Source organism: Liolophura sinensis, chromosome 6, assembly GCF_032854445.1.
Source record: "Liolophura sinensis isolate JHLJ2023 chromosome 6, CUHK_Ljap_v2, whole genome shotgun sequence".
In the NCBI taxonomy this organism is placed as follows: domain Eukaryota; kingdom Metazoa; phylum Mollusca; class Polyplacophora; order Chitonida; family Chitonidae; genus Liolophura; species Liolophura sinensis.
The window spans coordinates 49,428,183-49,451,315 of record NC_088300.1 but is presented as its reverse complement, the minus strand read 5'-3'; the positions used below and the strand labels follow the sequence as shown (position 1 = coordinate 49,451,315).

The following is a 23,133-nucleotide window of genomic DNA, read 5'->3' as shown; positions in this document are numbered from 1 at the left end:
AGTGTGTCCCGCCTTCCAACATAACCACTCTCCCGGGCTGCTTACCTTCCCGTTCAGGTGGCCCTCAACTACCTGACGATCGTTGTCGTCGATCACTATCACCGTTTTCAAAGGTGTACAAAAATATCTTCAACTTTTTGGACCGCTCCATTTCATTGCTGTGAGGTAAAGCAAACGTTTACCCCTCATGTGTGTCATAGGGCATCTCCAGGTAAAGATAAACTGTCACCATATTTCAAACCTTGTTAATATTTTTTTCAGGAATTCCATTTCCATAAGCCCGAAAGGAAAAATGTGGTCATCGACATATGGTGATTGGAAAATGTCCATATTGCAGAAAAAACAATTGACTGTCAAGAGAGCTGGGTGAGTGTATTGTGATTTATTGATTCCATTCAGTGCAGAATTAAAGCCCACGAGGACAAAGGTCTCTTAATTCTGAGAATAGCTTCTCCTGGTAAAATGCACACCCTCTCTGATATATGGGAAATTCATTCCATAAAAGTGTCAAAACTACAACTGAAAAAAGCGAAGATTTTCAGTAAACTGTCGACTGCACAAGATTCTCAGCAATTCTCAGCCTCTGAAACTGATTCAGAAATCCATACTATATAATTTACACTGCAATGGGTGAGAGCATTTTTGAAACTTTTGGACCATCTCCAGTGAGAGCCGGCATGGTGTAGTATGAACAGAACAGAACAGAAAAGATTTGCGGATTGAAGGGAGTTGCAGAAATGATGGGTGGGGGTGAACCTATATCGGAAAGCCATATACGTGTGTAAGAACCGATGTGCCAGTTTGTAGTCCACAAAATTAGAGCATGCTGTTGGCAGGTCGTTCACGTAAATAACAATAAAGGTGTTAGTACGGACTTTCCGACGTCACATGACTCGCAGCTAGGGGAGGTTATTTAAAACTGCTGGTGGTTACAGCAGACACAGTTAACTCAAGTTAAAACTCCTACGGGTAAGCCTAACAACGGATGAGCATGGCTTACAGGGATAAAATGGCTTATCTAAGCCAGTGTACACGGCGTTGACTTCTACTTTTCCGTTGAAACTGTTAGTCAAGTGATTAATATGTGTCACTAGATTATACTGAAAACTGTGCTCAATCACAGCGTGTTCATACATCCTGATACGTGTGTGCTCATTCACAGCGTGTTCATACAGCTTCACACGTGTATGCTCATCACAGCGTGTTCATGCAGCCTGATTCGTGTGTGCTCATTCACAGCGTGTTCATACAGCTTGACACGTGTATGCTCATTCACAGCGTGTTCATACATGGTATTTATTCATTTCCAGTGATGAAGGTGTTAGTTATTTTCAACTGGGCAATTTGTGATGGACCATCCGTGTACTTTTGCTAATATAATTTTTAATACAAGATACTTTATTATTGTTAATCACCATGACGCACCATTATAAACAAAGTTATTTGGTCCCAACTGTATGATTTACTGTTTGAACTAAAATTTCACTTATTACTTAGTGAACAATTTCCAAGAAGACCTATGTAATAAAACAGTATGAAATATTTTTATGTCCCTTACACACGATATAAAACACTAGTATTTAGAATAATTTATTCTGTGTAGTTCACAACAGAAGGGAGAGCTAAGAAATAATGGGCCGTAAAATATTAATATATTTGTAACACTTGAAATTTATCATCATTTTTTTCTTTAAAGCACAGATTTATATATATATATATATATATATATATATATATATATATATATATATATATATATTAAATATATATGAAATCAAGTCAATAGGAATTAACATTTATAGATTTCAGAATCTAATAATGGGCCGTAAATGTGCGTGCATTTCTGCTTGAGTAGGTTATTTGTGTTAAAATTAGGTTTTCACGGATAAAAAAAATATGGTACAAGAAGACTATATGGTATTAATTAACTAGGGACTATTTCTAGTAAACTATTGCATGACTATGTCAGAACAATCCGCTAGAGCTAACTTGATACCGACTTTACACTGAAAATATGTCATTTATAAGGGTATTTTTTTTAAGGAATGATTACATATGGGTGTTAACAAAGAAGCTTTTAGAACAGGGACATGACGATAAACTGAAACCCATGACAAGCCCGAAAGTGCTGCTGTCATTAATAATGTCAAATTCGATGAGGAAAAACACCTACATTTCAGAAAGTTACCCACACATAAACAGTAAGAAGCTTCAGATAATGATATTAACTGCTGAACAGAACATAAGTCAGGAAAAATTAGGAAAAAATGAAAGAGGAGTCAAATGTGAAAATCCGTGCGGCTGCTCGAGAAATGTAGCTAAATTTACAGCGACCGAACCCATTCTACCAAAGCGCCATTTCTGTATAATATTTACTTTGGCATTGAAAGATAACGCTGTATACTGCCCAAATTTACAGCCACCGGGCCCATTCCACGAAGTGGCCATCTCTGTTACATTTGTTTTCGCATTGTGTGATAGCGAAGTAAACTGTCCAAACATACATCCACCGGGTCCATTCTATAGCCGCAATCTATGTAACATTTACTTTCGCATTGTGTGATAGCCCACTAAGCCGCCCAAATTTCCCTGCGACCGGGCCCAGTGTACGAACCTTCCGTCTTTGTAATATTTACTTTCGCCTGATGTAGTAGAGCAAAAAACTGCCCAAATTTACAGCGACTCTTTATAAAAGTTACATTGGCATTGTATGGCAGCGCAGTAAACTGCTCAAATTTACAGTGACCGGGCCCAGTCTACCAAGCTGCTCCATCTCCCTGCATTACACACCTGAAATCTTCTGGAATAAATTGTGTCATTAAAGAAACCAATGAATATGACCTGAACACAGTTTGGAAGATTTTCAGGGCCATATTTATTTATTTATTTTACATCGTTCTCAGGAATATTTCACTTGTACGACGACGGCTAACATTATGGTAGGAGGAAACCGGGCAGTGTCTGGCGGAAACTCACGTCCGTTCGCACGCTACTGTTAGACCTTCTCACATACGACAGGAGAGGAAGATAGCATGATTCACGGCAGCACAATCCTGCCCAAATCGCACAGCCACTGTCGATTGTGGTTGTTGTCGCGGAAGTATAAGTATTCGTCGAAGTTTTCTGTCGCCTACCCACTTGGTCAGTGCTACTGCAGGCCTACCACCGAATAGCCACACCGCCCAGGATATTGTCCAGCTACAATTCCCGGTCAAAGACAAACCTAACAACCTGTCAAGGTACTGACAAACTTCACACAGAGATAATTCTACAAAACCTCAAAAAACACTTAATCAGTCTCTACAAAAGTGAACACAAATTTGAATTGCAGCTGTTGGCTCTTGGTTTATATGACTCAGGCGCGCATATATCTTTATACAGCTACCGCTTGTAGGCTAAAGGCTGACACACTTCCACCATAAAATAAAGACTGACCATCTCTCAAAGCTTCGTTTCGATGCAGTCACTCAGATTAAACCATGTTTAATTTCGTCATATGCGGTTTTTCGGATTTTTTTTTCTCGTATTGTATAAACAAGACGAAGAACTCTTGAGCATTATTACATCAATTAAACTCTGATATGTGGGGATTTCACACAAATTGTTTGCATCCCTGTAAAGTCTTACAGGATATACTGAACAACACAATATACTTGAAGTAGCCGCATGAGAATTTGAATGGCAAATCTCATCTCTTAGCGCAAACCATTTACATAGCTTGGTGACTCCATGGCTCGCGACAGAAAGGTCAGCTATGACCCGCTTTCCTTGTAACTATATTCATACAAAAATAAATCATTTTTAAAATATGTTATATCTTGACATACCCAATTGATCAATTGGTCTTTTAACAGCCCGAGTTCTCTCCTAGTATAGCATATACCCCTCTCCAGTCAGAAAATACACCCCTACTCAAGTGTTCTCACCCCACTGTAACCGTTATCTGCCTATACTGCTCATACTACAATACTCTCGTGTATACCTGAAAAGGCTGGCTGCCTGACCTGAAATAATTTACACATTGTATGCGGGCTTATCCCCTTGGACGTAGTGTTTTAATAGCCCGATATTTTATTTATTTGTTTGATCGATGTTTTACGCTGTACTCAAGAATATTTCACTTATACGACGGCGGGCAGTATTATGGTGAGAGGAAACCGGACAGAGCACGGTTAAAACCCACGCCCATCCGAAGGTTGCTGTCAGGCATACTCAGAGGAAGCCAGCATAAGAGGCTCCTGGGTAATTACGCCGCTCTGGCACGCTAACCACCTCGGCCACGGAGGCCCCCTAATATCCCAGGAGAGCACCTTGTATATCCTATTTACTGTTGCCAGCTGCCAGCGACATATTGCTAATTTTCCATAAGCACATGTCATGATTTTCGATAATCGCTACGAAATGAATGTAAAAAAAATAATATCGATTTTTAGTGTTTATTTTTGTTTGTTTTTGTTCTTTTCAGCACGTTCATTGCCATCATATGTTTATTCACGCTTTGGTGGCTAATCGTGACAGTGAAGGAAACGCCACACAGTCGCCGATTTCTGACTGTCCCGTTTTCCAAGTCAGTCTCATCGTCTGTGACAATGACGGAGACACAATTACCAGTGGTTTCTACAATCAAAAAAGTGTGCGAAAAGAAAACTCGGATTGCTTTCATCAAAGTGCACAAAGCAGCCAGCACTACCATCACCTCGATAATACAGCGTTACGGTCTCAGTCACAACCTGACGTTTGCATTGCCTCGGGAATCAGACCTTTACCATATCGGTTTTTTTGAAACGTTTGACCCGGCAAATGTGAGGCAGCTGCCCAAAGGGAAGGTTTATGAAGCCTTGTGCCAACATGTCGTCTACAATAGAGAAGCTTTTCGGAAATATCTGCCAAGAAACATGAAGATTATCGCCGCAGTTCGCGAACCTTTGGCTAGGTCTGCGTCTGCCTTTCAGTATTTCCATTCCTACAGCCTTGAGGTAAAGTCTAAGTCTAAAGCTAACCTTTCTAATAACCCACTGACTCTTATGAGAGAATTTTTGAAGAATCCTGAGTATTATGAACCACACGACTTCAAGCAAGGCTCATTGGCATATAATCGCATGGCCTTTGACCTGGGATTACCTAAAGCCCAGTATTCCAACAGTACATTCGTGGATCAGTATATTCGGCAGTTGGACGAGGATATGTCACTAGTACTCATCGCTGAATACTTTGATCAGTCTTTGGTACTTCTTAAAAGAATCATGTGCTGGTCGACTAAAGATATTTTGTACCAAGTTCGTCATAAAGGATCTGGCATAGCTGAATTTCCAGAGGATCTTAAAAGTGCCCACAGAAAACTGGCTAGTGTCGAATACCGAATTTACGATTATTTTCTAAGTAAGTTTAACACATTATACTCAAATGAGGTGGATATTGATGAAGAAGTGCACTTATTCGAATACACCCGTCACATTGTGGATCATTTCTGTTTGTCGCAAAATAAACAGATAGTGATTGAGCCGACAAAATTCGATAAAGGATTCATCTTCACACAAAAGGACTGTCAATTCTTGACAATGAATGAAACTGATTTTGTGAAATATCTGAGTAAAGTTCAGGAACCATAAGTTCGCAAACCACTAATAAAACACTGATGACAATAAGTCATAATATTGTCATGTAGTATCACGAGAAGTGTCTTAAAAAAGCTTAACTTAAGAAAGTTAAGTTAAGAAAATTTCCGAACACGACGAATTGTATCGATCTTGTTGAACCATTTCATCTTTAGTCGTTAACATTAGTACTGGTCACAACAGTAGGGGGAATTCAACTTCAAACTCTTTTATCGCCAAAGGCAATAGAAGTCCAACTGTACCATATGTCCTGTCAAAATGTTAGGCATTTGTTGTCAATTAGGGGAAAGTGGGGCAAAACGGACCACTTAACTTCACAACCGTTGATATAAGAAAATTGAACGTTTTATACCTTTTAATACGCTGGATATCAAACAAAAATACGACCAGGTAATTGAAAAAAAAGTTACCAAAGCTTATCAAAGAGCAGAAAATAGTAGGAAAAATTGAAAAATTTTGAGATTTTTAAACAGACCGTTTTGCCCCATAGGGTGGGTTAAAATGGACCAACTGTGCCGTTTTGCCCCATTAGCAATATATGACGCACAGAGCAGTACACCTACTGCAAATCCCTCATCTGAAATAAATACTTATATTTGTGTTCACATAAGTATACATTGGTTAATTGATTGATTGGTGTTTTACACTGTACTTAAGAGTATTTCACTTATATGACGGCGGGTCAGTAGTTGTGGGTCACCTCGGGTGGAGGAAACCCTCAGAGGAAACCGAGGTAAAACACTCCTCCAACGGGAGTAGCCTATTTTTACGGTCAGTTTACCGTTTTTACAATACCACTGTCCACCTTGCCACCAAGGCCCCGAGAAAATCACCACTTCACCTGCCTAGAGTGGAATCTGAAATTCTGAGCGTATCCTTAGCGGGGCGCGAACCCATGAACCCTCGCTCCCGAGTCGTTACTGCCCGCTGGCTCGTAAGTATACATTAATACTTGCAAACGAATAAAAGGGAAATGACATAAAAACACAGAAAAGCTTATCCTTGTGACTCGACAAGAAAAATTGATTTTATTCACACTTCATGAAACAGATTTGTGTTGGGGCGATAAACATGTACATCAGTCTGCATAGGTCACAAACAAATTCATTCTGGCTATCATCGATCCCAGCGCAGGTCTTTCACTGAATCATCCCTTCACTTGTTGTAGCACTCCATAATTCAGCACAGTAAATACACGCCGTGTCGTTGTCCGCTCTGGTTCTGCTTTCCTTTAGGTAGCTTTGGAGTTTCGGCTCCCAGCTGTAACTCTGCCTTATATGGACTGCTCGTTACAATGGCAGTTTTTCCGCGACAAGTGTTCCTCTTTCTCTTTGGTCTTTCTGAGGCTGTGGGGAGAGGCTAGATATCAAAGGGTGACATGTGGCCCGCAGACTGAGTTGCTGGTGCCGAAGGATTCAGTTGACCGGTTTACTGGTTTGAGGTTGCAGGGCGAGGTTCTATGGCCTGGATGGCTTGTACTGTCTCCCATGCCCAAGGACTCAGTTGACCGACTTGTTGGCTTGACGTTGAAGGGCGAGGTTCTGTGTTGCTGTTTTCTGATGGCTCAGTGGATACGACTTCCCTTGTTGGATTAAGAGATGGTGTGTCAACTGGTACTTCCGAGTCCTGCGAGCTGCAGTTTCAGCATAAGCATCCCTCATGTATGCCTTGCCAAATAGCTCTGAGACCTGGAAGGCCGACACCACACGGCCTGGGTGGTTACGCGGCCATTTCTCAAGCTCCTGGTCATAGTATGTGGACAAAGTCCTCATAAAACTCACATCCAGTGGTTGAAGTTTGTGCAAACAGTGTGGCGGTAAACACAGCAAGTTTACACCATTCTCTCTTGTCAGATCAATTTCCTATTCGTTTCTTGTGTGCGTCGCGAGACCATCAAGGATGAGCAAGACACGGTTTTGCTTAGATGCACCAGAAGCTTTGATAAAGTGGCGAAACCAGGTGGTGAAGATGGAAGGCAGCAATGGATGCACACAAAAAATGGGGGAATGAAAGAGCCTGACACGCTCGTACAGATCTCTACAGTAACCAGTTGTCCTCGTTCAGGCGATATCAGACTTCCTACCTGCCGCCTTCCTTTCTTTGCCAAGATCCTTGGTGAGATATCCTCTAGTGTTGTTATCCCCGTTTCGTCAACGTTGTAGATATTGTTGGGCATGTACCAGTATTTGTCGAATAATTTTTCAAGCAAGTCAAAGAACATCCCAACGTTGACCTTGTTCAATGATCTGGCTCGTGCTGCAGACGTTCCTTCTGGCTAATGAAGAGATAATTCAGGATGGCGTGTCATGAAGTTATATAGCCAATCCCGGACAGCTTTCTATGTTTCCTGATTGAAAGGATTTGGAAGGTTGTTTCTGACCGCTATCTGATAAGCCAAACTTCTCCCACTGGCAGTAGTAAGCCCAAACATCCTCTCGTCCATACATGTGATGTACCCCACCAGCTCTTTTTCCAGCTGTGGGGGAAATGTGGCAGATTGATATGAAGAGATAATAACAAAAATTCAATTTATTTTTTATTTATCTATTTACTTCTTTACTCATTTATTTATTTATCTATTTATTTATTTATTCATCTATCTATTTATCACTTTTATCATGTAAGAAGAAAAAAATTGATACTTCAAAAAGTTTTAAACCATATGAAAATCTACTTAGGTGCCATTTTCCGTTTAAATAAACCCTGTGATATGGTATCTTACACAGCATTTAGTGATAGCACAATGTTGCTATAACCAATGAGATTAAGAGTCAGAGAATGTTTATATACAGGACAAATTATTGTTCCTGATTAAAGCAAAAAAGAATAAGGTTTTTAATTATATTTGGTACAAAGAAAAAATAGACCTATTTACCTTCCATCTTCCAAGCACTTTTGAAGATCCATTAGCATACTGATTATGGTTCTTTGACCGTCTGATTAGCGTTGTTTTGGGAACTCCATACTGTATGATGGCCTTATTAAAGCCCAATCCGTGTTTTACGGCCTCAACAGCATTGAGCATGGAAGATTCCTCCCATTTCTGTCAGTCTGTTTTCCTGGAATATTTTCGTACCATCTCCTAATAATCTGAAACCAGAAGATATCATTCTATTGATATGACAATTTGTCCAAAACTGTTAATAGACTTCTTTGTCGGTACTTCACTCCATTATTTTATGTATTCAAATTTTTATATCGCTACATATTCAAACGGTGTGTGTGTCTGTCTGTGCACATAACCTTTATCTACAATAATCCATGCATTTTGCAATTATTTTACATGACATGTGATGAATATCGATGGGGTAAAACGCGCCAATGGTCCATTTTGTCCCACACCGACACAATCCGTTTTGCCCCGAAGGCTTATTTTTCACAGTCGCGCTTTGCCAGTAAAAGAAGGTCATGCGTAGTTCGTCTGCTCTGAGCAGACGACAACTTGATCATACAGCCTGTATATTACGTCTATCGGCAATTGCAAACTGTGCACTTCTGTGCCTTGATGGATAAAACAAAGATTGTCTTACCTTAGATCAAACTGCATCAAATAGCATGTATACATGTGTGCTCCAAGCAATTTGGTGAAATCGCTTGAATTTTGGTATGCTGAATTCTTCGAGTCTACTGCACCGGAAAAACCGAAAACATAGAGGGCAGCAAATTTGCCATATTCGCCGTCACAAAAACATATGGAATCCTTCTGGGATCGAACTGGGCAAAAAATGGTAAATCGGCACCATGTTCACATAAATACGCCCTATGGGTCCCACATGAGTGAACCCAGTTGCACCTATAGATCGATCTATATATACACGTACGGCACATACCCAGCCCTTTATTGTGGGGCGTGTATGTTTTAAAATGTGAAATACATGGTTCATGCTAAAGTATATATTACCAACTGACATTTTCATTGAAATAAAAAAAAAGTTAGTGTTTCGTTAGTATTACAGTAATGTATTCACCGTATACACGTCCTTTATATTACTTGATCTGCCGGCCTATAGCCGACGAGCAGTGGATCGTTTGACTTGGTGAACTAACACGCCCTTGGCCTTATGTTCACGTGATCTAACGGCGGAAACGCGTGTCAACGCTCTTGAACTTGACTGGCTCAGCAAAGTGAACCTTCCATTTCCTCGTGCTGGAGTGTTTCGAAAGCGGGAATATACATTTTAGCAGCATCTGGCGGCCATATACGTACAACAGAGCTTGTTGGTAAGTAAATTACAATCATTCACATGTTTTTCAGCTTACATATTCCAAATGCAATGTCAGACGTCCATTAGCTGTGTTTGATTTTTAATCTCTTTCAGAAAAACAAAGGACGTCGTGAATTATTACTTAACTCACAGATTTTTGTTGCGTACATGTACATCATCAAACAGTCCCGACTGTGCGGCCTGCCTAATGTGTGTTTTACACACTTCAACTGGGTGAACCCGACACCGTATTATAGTATGGTAGTAACAGCCGACATGCACTTAAACTTAATTGAGGCGTATGTCATATGAAGGTTAGGCTTCCACACATTTGCAGGTTGAGGTAGGAGAGGTGAATGAAATAATTCCGAGCACTCTCCATTATGTATGTCGTCTTGCGCGCCATAAATATGAATGACGTCAGCTGCGTCATGTATATCAAAGAGGTCATTAGAAGGTAAACTTTCCGATGAATGCATATGATATAGGCAGTAATTTAATTTTTAATTTAACAACAACATATTCTCAGTAAATGCAATATGTGGCACTCCGCAGAATGGAGGAAACTTTAAGCAGAAACTAAATACTATGTTTTCTTTTTCAGGTTCAGAATTACAGCTTGAAGATGGCTCAGGATACAGTGGCACTGAGAGGTATCCAACCATGCACCTATCAATTATTTCCCCTAAACCTGAATTGTGATTTTTATCTTTATCTAATGTAGTTACTTCTGGTAGTTTTTTTTTTCACTGCGTATATATACACTTTGTAATTTCCGGAAGTTTGTTGGCCTACCTGTAGCATGTAACCTAAATTTAGGTGAGCCATGTCTGACAGCACAGTTTCGAGGTGGACAAAACGGCATCATTTGCTGTCAGGCATTCGTACTTAGAACAAATCAGTAATGATATAGCAGATTTAAGTCAGTTAAATACAAACAGATATGTTGATTGCCATCTGGTGCCTGCGCAAAGCACAATTTCTCAGAATGTAAATTAGATTTTGTGCGTAGAAACTAATAACAAACATAGATTCTGTGATAATCAGAATGTCTATTTAGGCGTGCTGGTCAGAATCAGTGCTACTGGCTTCCTGTTCGCTTTCCGACGAAGTTGCGAAAGTTTGCAAAACATCATGCAGATGTTGGTGCTAATTGGAGCCTCTGTTCTTCCCGCATTCTTTATGAACATGGAGAGTGTGTTAATTATCAGAGCTTTTAAATGTCAAATTGTGATATTACACTGTTTTTAATATACAAGTTCATGCAAGTAGAAATAAGTACGTGTTTCTAGATTATAGATTTCAGAATTCGTTACAGGTACGGTAGTTTATCTGTATGGACAATACCTGTGTATACACGTAGAATCACTGAATTCAAACTGTGATATACTGTTCATTATTGTAGTGAGGATCTATTTCGGTACATCTTATTTATTGACTCCATGCTTACCTACGTCACCACTAACCCATTACGATTTAACTAAAGCGTTCTGTGGCATCACACCAGTGGGACCCAGGGTTAGTTTGTCTCTGATCAGTGTACGCCACGCAGCCATGAAAGGACGCCCAGTGTTATAAATGCCCCAAACTGGGACATTTCGCCGTCCGTTGTCCTACTTCATGTTCAGTCAGTGCAGTTCAGGAAGATGAGGATTTACCATTCCGGGAACGTGTTGTATTGGGATTGCTTTGTTCCCACTTTTAGAAGGAACTTTGATCAATTTCCTCTTCTATCACAGTAGTCTCCAGTTATGACTAGGTAAAACCTTAAGCAAAGCAAAAACAGTTAACATCTTCTATTCACACAACAACAACATTGCAACAGAACAAGTTTCAAACAAAATATATCACTTAAACTTTAAACTAGTGTATGTTTTGTCATTAGAAATGTAAATTAAGCATCTGTAGTAGGTTTCTACTCACTTTTCCTGTGTGGAAGCTGACTGAGGACAAGGTAACACAAAAATACCATGCAGTATTGTACTGGCCCATGGCCGATTAGGCGAAGACTGACTCAGACCTTATTGGTGTGTAAGGCACGAGCTTACACTTCAGCAAGGACTGTTGCTGTTCAGAAATAGACTTGTTATCCCAGAAATTTTGAGAAGGGTGATTTTATTAAAACATTATATACTCAAGGTTTTTCATTTATGTGTGCCCACCGGTTATATAAAACACTGATTAGTTACTGACGAATTTTCTAAACGCTTGACGTTCAGATATCATAATGTACAGAAAGGAGGTGACCTCGAAAGCTAACCTGTCCGATAACCCAGAGATTCTCATGAGAGAATTTTTGAGGCATCCTGAGTATTACTAACCAAACGCTTCAATGCAGGTTCTTTGGTGTGTAATCTGATGGCCTTGGACTTGGGAATAACTAAAGCCCAGTACTCCAAAAGTACATTTGTGGACCAGCATATTCCGTCGTTCGACAAAGATACGTCACTAGTAGGGATGGCTTCGATCAGTCTTACGCCAACGAATCTTGTGCTGGCCAGCTAAATATATTTTGTTTCAAGTTCGTCATAAAAGACGTGGAAAACCTCACCTTCCAGGAGGTCCTAAAAGTGTCCAAAGAAAACTGGCTCATGCGGAATACCGAATTTATGATTATTTCATTATTTAAGTTTGCAACATTACATTTAATTCAGATGGACATTGACGAAGAGCTTCACATATTCGAGTACACACTTCTAAGAGTTATGTATTTCTGTTCGTCTCAAAGTGAACAGTTAATGGTACAACCTACCAAGCTTGATCAGTGGATCAACTTTAAACAAAGGAGGAACTTGCCTTTGCGAAACAGCTCATTAAAGTGCTTAGCAAAAGGTTGTCGTATAATATTACAAGAGATGTGTTTAAAAACGTTGACTTAGTACAGTATAAGGTGAGTGAAAAGCTGATTTATGAAAAAGTTTAAAACGCGATGAAATATACTGATTTCCATTTGTGAGACAATCGTTAACCTAAACTGGCCACAACAATTTTTTGTCCTTAAAGGTAAAAATAGTCCTGTTGTGGCAGGTGAAAAATGTTAGGCAACCATTGTTGTCATTAGTTTATCAATCCCGTGTTTTCGTATTCAAGAGACAAAATGACACCTCTTTCCTTTAGAAACTTCTCTAGATGACTAGTTCAGCTCCTCAGTTTTCTACATCATTTGGTTACTTTAAATAACTCTTGTTAAACTTTCCTCGGGCGTCCATTTAATAGTAAATGCGATCAGTAATGGTTGCCTTACATTTTTGACAGGTCACATGATACAGTGGGACATTTTTTACATTTAACGATAAAAGAGCTCTGACTCGAAACTCCCATATTGGTTAAACATGCGTGTAGTTTTCCTTAATACATGTAGCTTGTTTAAGGAAAAGGCTGGACATTTTGTCACCGAAGTTTTATGATCACGGTTTTAACACTACCAAAATTATAGGCCCCAGTTATAATATCAGGCCACTGATCACACGGCGACATAACCACCACTTTTGTACATTTACAGTTAAAAACCCACATTTTAAAATTCGGATTGCACGATTCCATCATTTGATGTTACGACTTAAAACATATGATAGGTACACAGCGAAAATGATCCATTGTTTACGACACAAAGTCAGGCTTCCTCCATCCATAAACTGGACCACCGCCACATAAGTGGAAATTGGCTATATAATAGGTTAGTTGCGAAATGTAAATCTCTGTATCGAGCAATAGGAAGTGTTGTAAGAGTTACGGTGAGAAACTGCTTCTAATGTGCCGGATCGCCACACTGACCGCATCTTAACATGCACACTAAATCTTTCCTAGCGTAAATGGATGTCAACCGAGTGGTTCTCATAATGAACTAACCTGTTCTGAGTCTCGCCGAACCAAAAATGATCCATGACAACGGCCCAAATTCACCAAATAAATACATTTTCAGACAATACAACCACTGTGGCCGCCATCTCGTTCTGATAATCGTACATACAAGTCACGTGATCATACAAGGTCGTGAACGGGAGATAATGGCAATCATTATAATATAACACTAGGCAAGTCTAGTCGTCCATTTGCCTGGTTCACTCCCCCTGTCGTCAGAGGGCGCTAAGCGCTTCAGTCTCGTTCGTTCTCGCAAGTAATCAAAATGGTGACAGACGGCTTATTGCCATACTGGGTGTAGTGTCTGAAAACGTATTTATTTTGTGAATTAGTGCGGTTGCCATGAATCGTTTTTGGTTCGGTGAGACTCAGAACGGGTTAGTTCATTATGGAGACCTGTCGGTTGACATCGATTTACGCTATAGAAGGTTTATTGCGCGTGTTAGCATGTGGTAAATGTGACTTACCGTCGTTACATTAGAAGCAGTTTACCCTCGTAACTCACCCAACACTTTGCGTTGCTCTATACAGAGAGTTACATTCCGCAACTACCTGAGAGGTGTCCGGAAGGCTATGACGGTATACCGGGCGGTACCGAATCGACGGCATGCGACGTTACCAGATGGGATCGGATTAGATTTAGTCACATCCATGTCACCAGTTATAGAAATATATATGTATTTATGTAAATACAGTTACGGACAAGAATTTGATCCATATCTACAGTTCCATTCCATTATGTGCTGATGTGTATCTATTTATGACTATTACTTGTTTGGGGCCTCCGTGACTCAGTTGGTTAGCGCGCTAGCGCAGCGTAATGACCCCTGAGCCTCTCACCAATGCGGTCACTGTGAGTTCAAGTCCAGCTCATGCTGGCTTCCTCTCCCGCCTTACGTGGGAAGGTCTGGCATCAACCTGCGGATGGTCGTGGGTTTTCGCCGCGCTCTGCCCGGTTTCCTCCCACCATAATGACGGCCACCGTCATATAAGTGAAATATTCTTGAGTATGGCGTAAAACACCAATCAAATAAATAAATTAATTCATTAATTATTTATTTAACACTATATTGCTAGTGTTTAAATAGTACATATTTAATCAATCATATAATTCCTTTAAAAAAAACAACAAAACAGTACAGTTTTAGTTATTCCGGAAGAGGGGCGGAACCCGATCTAATCAACCACACCCATTATCTGTGACACGCCTGGTAACTGAGCTTGTAATCTGGCATTCATGTCAGATAAACCGGAAACGCAATGCCGCGTCAATCTTACCTTAAGCACATATTGCTAAAAGGCAATAACAGGGTTTGTATAACCTCAATGTTCACCATTTACAGACATACACACACTCACCTCTGATCTGATAAACTGTTAGCATAACGACGCTTTCGATTTTCTCAGTGTGCGCGTTTTAGTTTACTTTGATATAGGATATATCGGTTAAACACCATCACAGAAATAAAGAGGCACCTCTATGCTTACTACTTTATCGATACATACATACATATATACATGCATACATACATACATACATACATACATACATACATACATACATTTGGTCCAGCGTTGTCTCGATCACAGGATGTGTTTTCGTTTACACAACTTTATATAGCCGTAATCCAATACCCAAAACCTCATTCTATGTTGACTTTGTACAATGTAAAATGTTTCTCCACAGGAATGAAATATATTATCATCAACATAAAAAATATACCATCAAAATATCTTTAAATAACAGCAAGCAGCTGACATAATATATACCGACTGACTGTCTGGTAATATTGACAGTCATAAAAAAAAATCATAAAAACCATTGAAAAAGCACAGTTTTAAATTTGCATCAACGTTCACGAAAACTTTACAATTAATTTATCTTCTCTTTTCTTTTCGTAGACCAGTTCGCCTTATGACTTCATACGTCGTCTTCCCGCAGATTCAGTGGTCATCAGACGTCCCAGTGTTCGGGTAGTGCGGCCATGTCGCGTGACCTAAGACTCTACAACACACACCAACGACTCCACTGACGTCAAACTCGACTCTGGCTTCCACCGGTGACCAAGGGAACGACACGTCCACCACTGTATAGCGTGGTGCAAATGGATTGATTCTGAATAGGTATTACAGCAATGTGTGTAGTCCAAAATGTAAACACTATAACTACAACAGCCTAGACCAACCATGCATGCTGAATACGGATTTGATCAACACACACCCTCTATTTTTTATATTTCACATGTGAATCACCAGTTTCTATCACCTTAAGGTTCCTGCAATTTACTGAGATATTTTACAAAGGACGTTTCCTCCAACCTCATGAAATAACAGTCCCTTTGTGTAAACGTGAAGCCGTTATCAAACTTAGTAGGCTGTACAACTAAACGTTTACTTCGTGACGAGCAGAATTTGTTGACTTTGTTGTGTGTTTCTTTATACACTTCCACTTCTTCATCAATATCCACCTCTTTTGAATATATGGTGATAAACTTTGTTCGGAAGTACTCGTAGATATGGTATTCTGCAGGAGCCAGCTGTCTATGTGTAATTTTAAGATCCTCTGGAATTTCAGGTTTTCCACGTCCTTTATGACGAACTTGGTACAAAATATCTTTAGTCGACCAGCACATGATTCGTTTGAGAAGTACCAAAGACTGATCAAAGTATTCAGCGATGAGTACTAGTGACATATCCTCGTCCAACTGCCGAATATACTGATCCACGAATGTACTGTTGGAATACTGGGCTTTAGGTAATCCCAGGTCAAAGGCCATACGATTATATGCCAATGAGCCTTGCTTGAAGTCGTGTGGTTCATAATACTCAGGATTCTTCAAGAATTCTCTCATAAGTGCCACAGAGTTTCCAGAGATGTGGGCTCTAGACCTAACCGTCTGATGATATTCGCCGAAATACTGAAAGGCAGACACGAACCTAGAGAAAGGTTCCCGAACTGCGGCGATAATCTTCATGTTTCTTGGCAGATACTTTTGGAAAGCTTCCCTGTTGTACACGACATGTTGGCACAAGGCTTCATAAACCTTCCCTTTGGGCAGCTGCCTCACATTTGCCGGGTCAAACGTTTCAAAAAAACCGATATGGTAAAGGTCTGATTTCCGAGGCAATGCAAACGTCAGGTTATGATTGAGACCGTAACGCTGTATTATCGAGGTGATGGTAGTGGCTGGCTGCTTTGTGCACTTTGATGTAAGCTACCCGAGTTTTCTCCACACACACATTTTGATTTGACGAGAATAATTGTGTCTGAGTTGTCTCGATCACAGGATGAGGTCTGTATGGGGTTTCCAATAAGATCCCGAGAGAGACAAGCATCATGATTAGGCCCACAGTGATAATGAAGGAGCAAGTGCTGTAGCTGAAAAGAGCAAAGCAAAACAAAGTATTATTGAAAGAAATTTGGAATAACCAGATTTCTAATCATCCATTCCTAATTCTTGCCATCAAAGCGTCACGGAAATCGAGAAACAGAAAACAGTTTTATTCAGTTTCTACATCCACATAGTTGCATGATCTTGTGAAAGTATCCAAAGTCAGATGACAATAACATGTCATATAACATATATATATATATATATATATATATATATATATATATATATATCCTTAAGTTCGTATGTCTTTCATTAGCAACATAAAGAAGTGACCACTTACTTCATGGACTAAGTAGGAATGTTCTGACGTGAAAAATGTGGCTGTGGCGGCTCAGTAGCTATTCTGTTCGCTATTCGCAGGGTGTTGGTAATAGCTCCCCCCTCCACCCCCACCCCACCCCCACCCCCGGCTCTAGTGGCTAAGGTCAGAAATATATGTTCTATGAAGTATGCCACTGGCCACTTACTTCTGGCGTGAATGTTCTGGCGTGAAAAATGTGGCTCTGGCAGCTTCGCTAGCTATTCAGTTCGCTATTCGCAGGGTGTTGGTAATAGCCCCTCCCCCCTCCCTCCCCTGCTCTAGTGGCTGAAGTGAGAAATATATGTTCTATCAAGTATGTCACTGGCCACTTACTTCATGGACTAAGCAGGAATGTTCTGGAGCGAAAAATGTGGCTCTGGCCGCTCAGTTAGCTATTCAGTTAGCTACCCGTTTTTCGAGGTGATGGCACCAGCGCCCCCTTGTGGCTGAGGTCACAAATAAAGGCTCTGTCAATTACTCCTCTAACTATTTACTTTATGTACTAAGAAAGTATGTTCTGGTGTGAAAAAAGTGGCTTTGTCGGCTCAAGTCTGAAAAGTGTTCACTTTGGCAGGCTCTTATATATAAACAGAAAGAATTCCTGTGATTCCATCATAACTTAGTTAACACTTACGATGGCCGCTCCTACGATCCGAGAAGAGGACGCCAGCTACTTCTTAACGGCTTTATGTATAGAAGTAACAGGAAACTTGACATCGCTGGTGGAGATGTGATTTTATCAGGTGTCGACCTGGGCTTTGCACTGATTATGATATTGTCATCAGCTTAAATAATAATCACAACCACGGACCAAACCCGGCAGATCCAAATGTTTCTTGCAACTTAAAGAAACGGTGATGGACTTCTGCCAGACAAATCCCAGGCCATGTGTATCCAAATGTTTGAGATTCTTCGTGACCTGTCAGCTTCCCATGATCTACATTTGAATCCCAGAGCCATACAACGATTTTGACACTGCCCCTCACAACGCTGCTTTGCGTGTTTTCCCTGAAACGCATTTGAGTGTTTCATTTCACCTAGCGCATATGGAGGAAGGTGCAGAGTCTGAGACTAACTTCAGAATATAAGGTGAAAGCCGCATTGTACTGATTTGTCCGCCGTATGGCCGTAATGCCTCTAGTGCCAACGTTACTGGTTGACGATCTGTTTTTGGACGCAATGGAAGAATCGTCAAAAACTGTCAATGCCAGTCAGTTTGCAGACTACATGGTTGAAACATGGTTAGATGGTTCTTTCCCTAAAAAAATGTGGACACATACCAACTGAAGGAAGAATTTCTTGGTGGCACACGTCATACCCTGATGGAGTATGCCGACACGATGTTCAGGATGCTGTCCTTCTGATTTTTAATAACATAACTATATTAAAATCTGATCTGTTCGAAATTCTATTCGGACTATATTATAATGCCTATGTTTGAGAAAAATAAATATACAATTTGTTTCAATATCTGAGTTACGCCGTGCTTGACTGATCCCAGAGGTGACCTGAGGTTTTCATCCTAATCCTTTGTCCCTCCATTCCACTTATGCCTACATTCTGTTTCGACTTTTCTACTCCAATTTTTCAAATCGTAGGCATAGTGGAACAAACCGTTGGTAACAGCACCCCTTAGTGAAGTTTTAAAAACAGTTGTGTCTAAATGTAAAGTTTTTTGGACGTGAGATTTTGTGCTATCTAGAACCACTGAAATATTTATAGAATTGTTATAAAAAAACAATTCTATATATTCTCCCTGGGGAATAGCTAAGTGCAAATCGCTGTCTTCACAGACATGGGTCTTATACGAATTTGTTTTGTCCAAGATTAAGTATGTTTTTTTTATAATTAGAATTTATAATAAAACCATGCAGCATTTTGTGTGGCTTTACATAAGACTAAAACTATGTCATGGATGGTCTAAAATTTTCACAAATGAGACCATGCACAGGCTCCCTCAGGAAGAGCTATTCATAACGGCTTGTGTTTGAGAGATGGTTTTTCTATGCCAATGTAAACGAATAACTCGGAAATGCACTTACCCATTGATCCTGCTCGTAGATTGCTTTTCCTCAAGTATCGACATTTTAGAATTCATAAGACATCAGTGTTTAAGCCACTTCTTTCCGGATAGTGCAGTTCTGCATACCTGAAAAAATAAATCCGATTCGGCTCTGACCTCAGTTTGTCTTTGAATGCATGCTCCAGGAATGCATGTTTACTATATATTATACCTTAGAGTGGAGCGGTCCAATAAAATATACAAAAATCATTTTGTACCATTAACGACGACGCCATGGACCATAAAACTAGTGGCTGGTGTATTACCTGGACTAAAATCGAGGAAAATAACCCAGTTGGGCTGAGCTAGTATGGACGGTGTTAAATGAAACGATACAAGAACAAATCTGTCGTGTGATTTTAAAACGACTGTGTACAAATTTGTATACATGCAGACAGGTATGTGTATCAGTGGTACAGAATTTGTGTCAACTTAATATTAAAATTTACATAATTTGAGTATTGCTGCATGGTGCACAACATGACGTGGGCGAACATTTTCGTCACAAAACTATGTATGCCAGTCTTACACAATAGTCTTATTAAGACCCATAGACCTTGCAAGCACTGGAGTCACGGTGGTTGTCGCTTGTATGGATGGATACACCACATCCAATGGCTCACCACCCAGTCACGTGACAACGTTACTTTTTATTCCATTCCCGGTGAAAGCCATTGTGACGTTATCCACAATGTGCAGTGTTGTTAGTATCATCACCCCTGTGTAAACAGATAGGCCTACCTCAAAAATGCTTAAATTTGCATTGTTGGCAGAAATTTACCCTGCACGACAGTTGATTTACGGTACTCTACCTCAAAGAGGGCAGCAGAAATATGAAATGAAGAAGCATAATTTCCTTCCAATCATGACACAAAAAATAGCTCTGATAAATGAAATGTTATACCGGTACTTCTGCAAGCCTGTGGATGGTACATCGACAAAGGCAAGACTGCATATTCCATGCACAAAATGATAATTTTAAAATTGTGTTCTTATTTTTGTCGTGTCAAGATTGAGAAGACACTTGGAGATTAGTTTTACACTGATGTCGTTGTTGGTTACCGTTCTCACGTCTGAGGACATCAAAATTAAGTAATTACGAGTGAAATGTGTTTAAAAATACACACACACATAGTTTCGCTCTGTCAGCCAGCTGTTACATAAATATGTAGATTTTATATTACTACGTTAACGACAGCTGTCGAATTAAGAAATAATGTTCCTGTTTTGGGTTTCTAATGGCCGTTTTATATATAGTCAGTAACTGAGGTGGCGGAGGATTTAATTACAGAATCTCAACTTGCTCTTCCTTTGGACACGGGCACGGCATTCACATGTAGACGTCATGCCTTAACACGCGACGCCATGGTAACGGTAACGACTCCAAACATAACTTTATTCAAAACGCGGCGCGAAACTGACAAGCGCAACTGTACCGTGTCAGTGGGATAAAACTAATCTAGAGCTGATCATGAACCTGAATTTAATAGTGAGCCAAACTGATGTATAAATGGTCAAAAGATAGTAGAGCACTGTGATTAATTTAATTACTGCAGAATTTCACGGCTTCGAAGCAGTCTGCACGAATGTTTTTCAGCCTTTGTTACAGTGCAGTCCAGTTTGCGACACAGTAACACAGTAACACAGTGACGCTGGAATGTTAAGAAACATAGGCCTAATCCGTCTTGAAAAATCATGGAGAGTTAAAACAGGGTCATGTTAATGAAACATGTCTGGCGATAAATAATAAATTAATCCGTTCCTGACAAAGAATTAATCCGTAGTCGGTAACGGGTTAATCCGTTCGGTCAACGGAAATGAAAACTATTATTAATGAACAACACGCATGGCGAAAATTATTAATGAACAACATGATGAAGATTTTAGTGGAATTGGTTAATTTTTATTGAAGCTGGGGGCGGGTGATGTCGGCGCAGTGACAACCCTCGCTTTCTTCCCTCTGTTTTGTTATGCAAGTGCCACATGGCCTCTCTAACCTCATATATGACGTACACGCATGGTGCGTCGGTCGTAGCCAAACCATGGTTCAAGTCCATGTGGACTTGTTCGCGGCACTCACTCTCCTTGATACGATATTCAGCCTGGCTCGCCAGATATATCCTGTACCACCTAGCACTGGGCTATGTGAAATCTGCATCACCATACAGTTATCTCAGTAAGCTATAACTCAACATAGATGAGTTCTCGTCGTGTGTATCCTGTAGTTTAACATTGTGTTAGTTAGAAATTGTGCAGTGTTTTTTTTTTTTTGTTTTTTCGTAAATACAGAAAATCTGTCCGAAACTGTACAGTTCAACATGTAAACAATATAAACCTCGCAGTTTCCAAATAAACACAGTATACAGGAGGAGGTCTGCTAATTAACACTTAAATATATACTTTCAATGGGATGTAATCATCTGTGCTTATAATATACCTTTAGCAACGCCACAACTTACCTGTAGGAAAACACCGTGTTACCTGTACGTTCTTCTGTGTATATTGGGCAGTCCATTCATGAAAGCCTTTATAAAGGCACACAGCCCCTGTCACAACGTGTCCGATCAGGTTAAGTTGCACACAAAACCGTTTCTTCCACTCCAGGAATAACTGGGGTTGTTTGCCCAACTTTCTGCCTGATAATCGACCACCCATTGTTAATCATGTTCGCTATTCGCCGTGTGTTGGTAATAGGGCCCCCCCGCCTGGTGGCTAAGGTCAGAAATATATGTTCTATCAAGTATGTCACTGGCCACTTAGTTTATGGACTTAATGGGAATGTTCTGGCGTGAAAGATTTGCCTCTGGAGACTCAGCTAGCTATTCAGTTAGCTACCTGTTCGCGAGGTGATGGTATCAGCGTCCCCTTACGGCTGAGGTCAGAAATAAGGGTGCTGTCAATTAGTCCTCTAACCATTTACTTTATGTACTAAGAAAGAATGTCGTGAAAAATGTGGCCTTGTCGGCTCAGTTAGCTATTTAGTTAGCTGCTCACCTGGTGTTGTTAACAGCATTATTATTTATTTTTTTATTCTATTTATTTATAATAAAACCATGCAGCATTTTGTGTGGCTTTACATAAGACTAAAACTATGTCATGGATGGTCTAAAATTTTCATAAATGAGACCATGCATAGGCTCCGTAAGGAAGAGCTATTCATAAGGACTTATGTCTTAAAGATAGTTTTTCTACGCCAATGCAAAAGAATAACTCACAAAAGCACTTACCCATTGATCCTGCTCGTAGATTGCTTTTCCTCAAGTATCGACATTATAGAATTCATCAATGTTTAAGCCACTTCTTTGAGGTAAGTGCGGTTCTATATACTTGAACAAGTAAGTCTGATTCGGCTCTGACCTCAGTTTGTCTTTGAATGCATGCTCTAGGAATGCATGTTTACTATATATTATACCTTAGAGTGGAGCGGTCAAAAATATACAACAATCATTTTGTACCATTAACGACGACGCCATGGACCATAAAACTAGTGGCTAGAGTATTACCCGGACTAAAATCGAGGAAAATAACCCAGTTGTGCTGAGCTAGTATGGACGGTGTTAAATGAAACGATACAAGAACGAATCTGTCGTGTGATTTTAAAACGACTGTGTACAAATTTGTATACATGCAGACAGGTATGTGTATCAGTGGTACAGAATTTGTGTCAACTTAATATTAAAACTTACATAATTTG

The 23,133-nt window shown here is 40.0% G+C and overlaps 2 protein-coding genes across 2 annotated transcripts; one reads left to right on the top strand and one right to left on the bottom strand.

The window, feature by feature from the left end:
- The first annotated feature begins 266 nt into the window (after positions 1-266).
- Positions 267-5,616, top strand: LOC135469115 (galactose-3-O-sulfotransferase 3-like). Its single transcript, XM_064747647.1, has 2 exons — positions 267-366; positions 4,466-5,616. Exons 1-2 carry the CDS (start codon positions 293-295, stop codon positions 5,607-5,609), a joined length of 1,218 nt encoding a protein of 405 aa, XP_064603717.1. The 5' UTR covers positions 267-292; the 3' UTR covers positions 5,610-5,616.
- Positions 5,617-15,948: 10,332 nt separating this feature from the next.
- Positions 15,949-16,656, bottom strand: LOC135467283 (galactose-3-O-sulfotransferase 3-like). The gene has a single exon (XM_064745050.1). The coding sequence runs from the start codon at positions 16,654-16,656 to the stop codon at positions 15,949-15,951; it is 708 nt and encodes a 235-aa protein (XP_064601120.1).
- Positions 16,657-23,133: the final 6,477 nt, after the last annotated feature.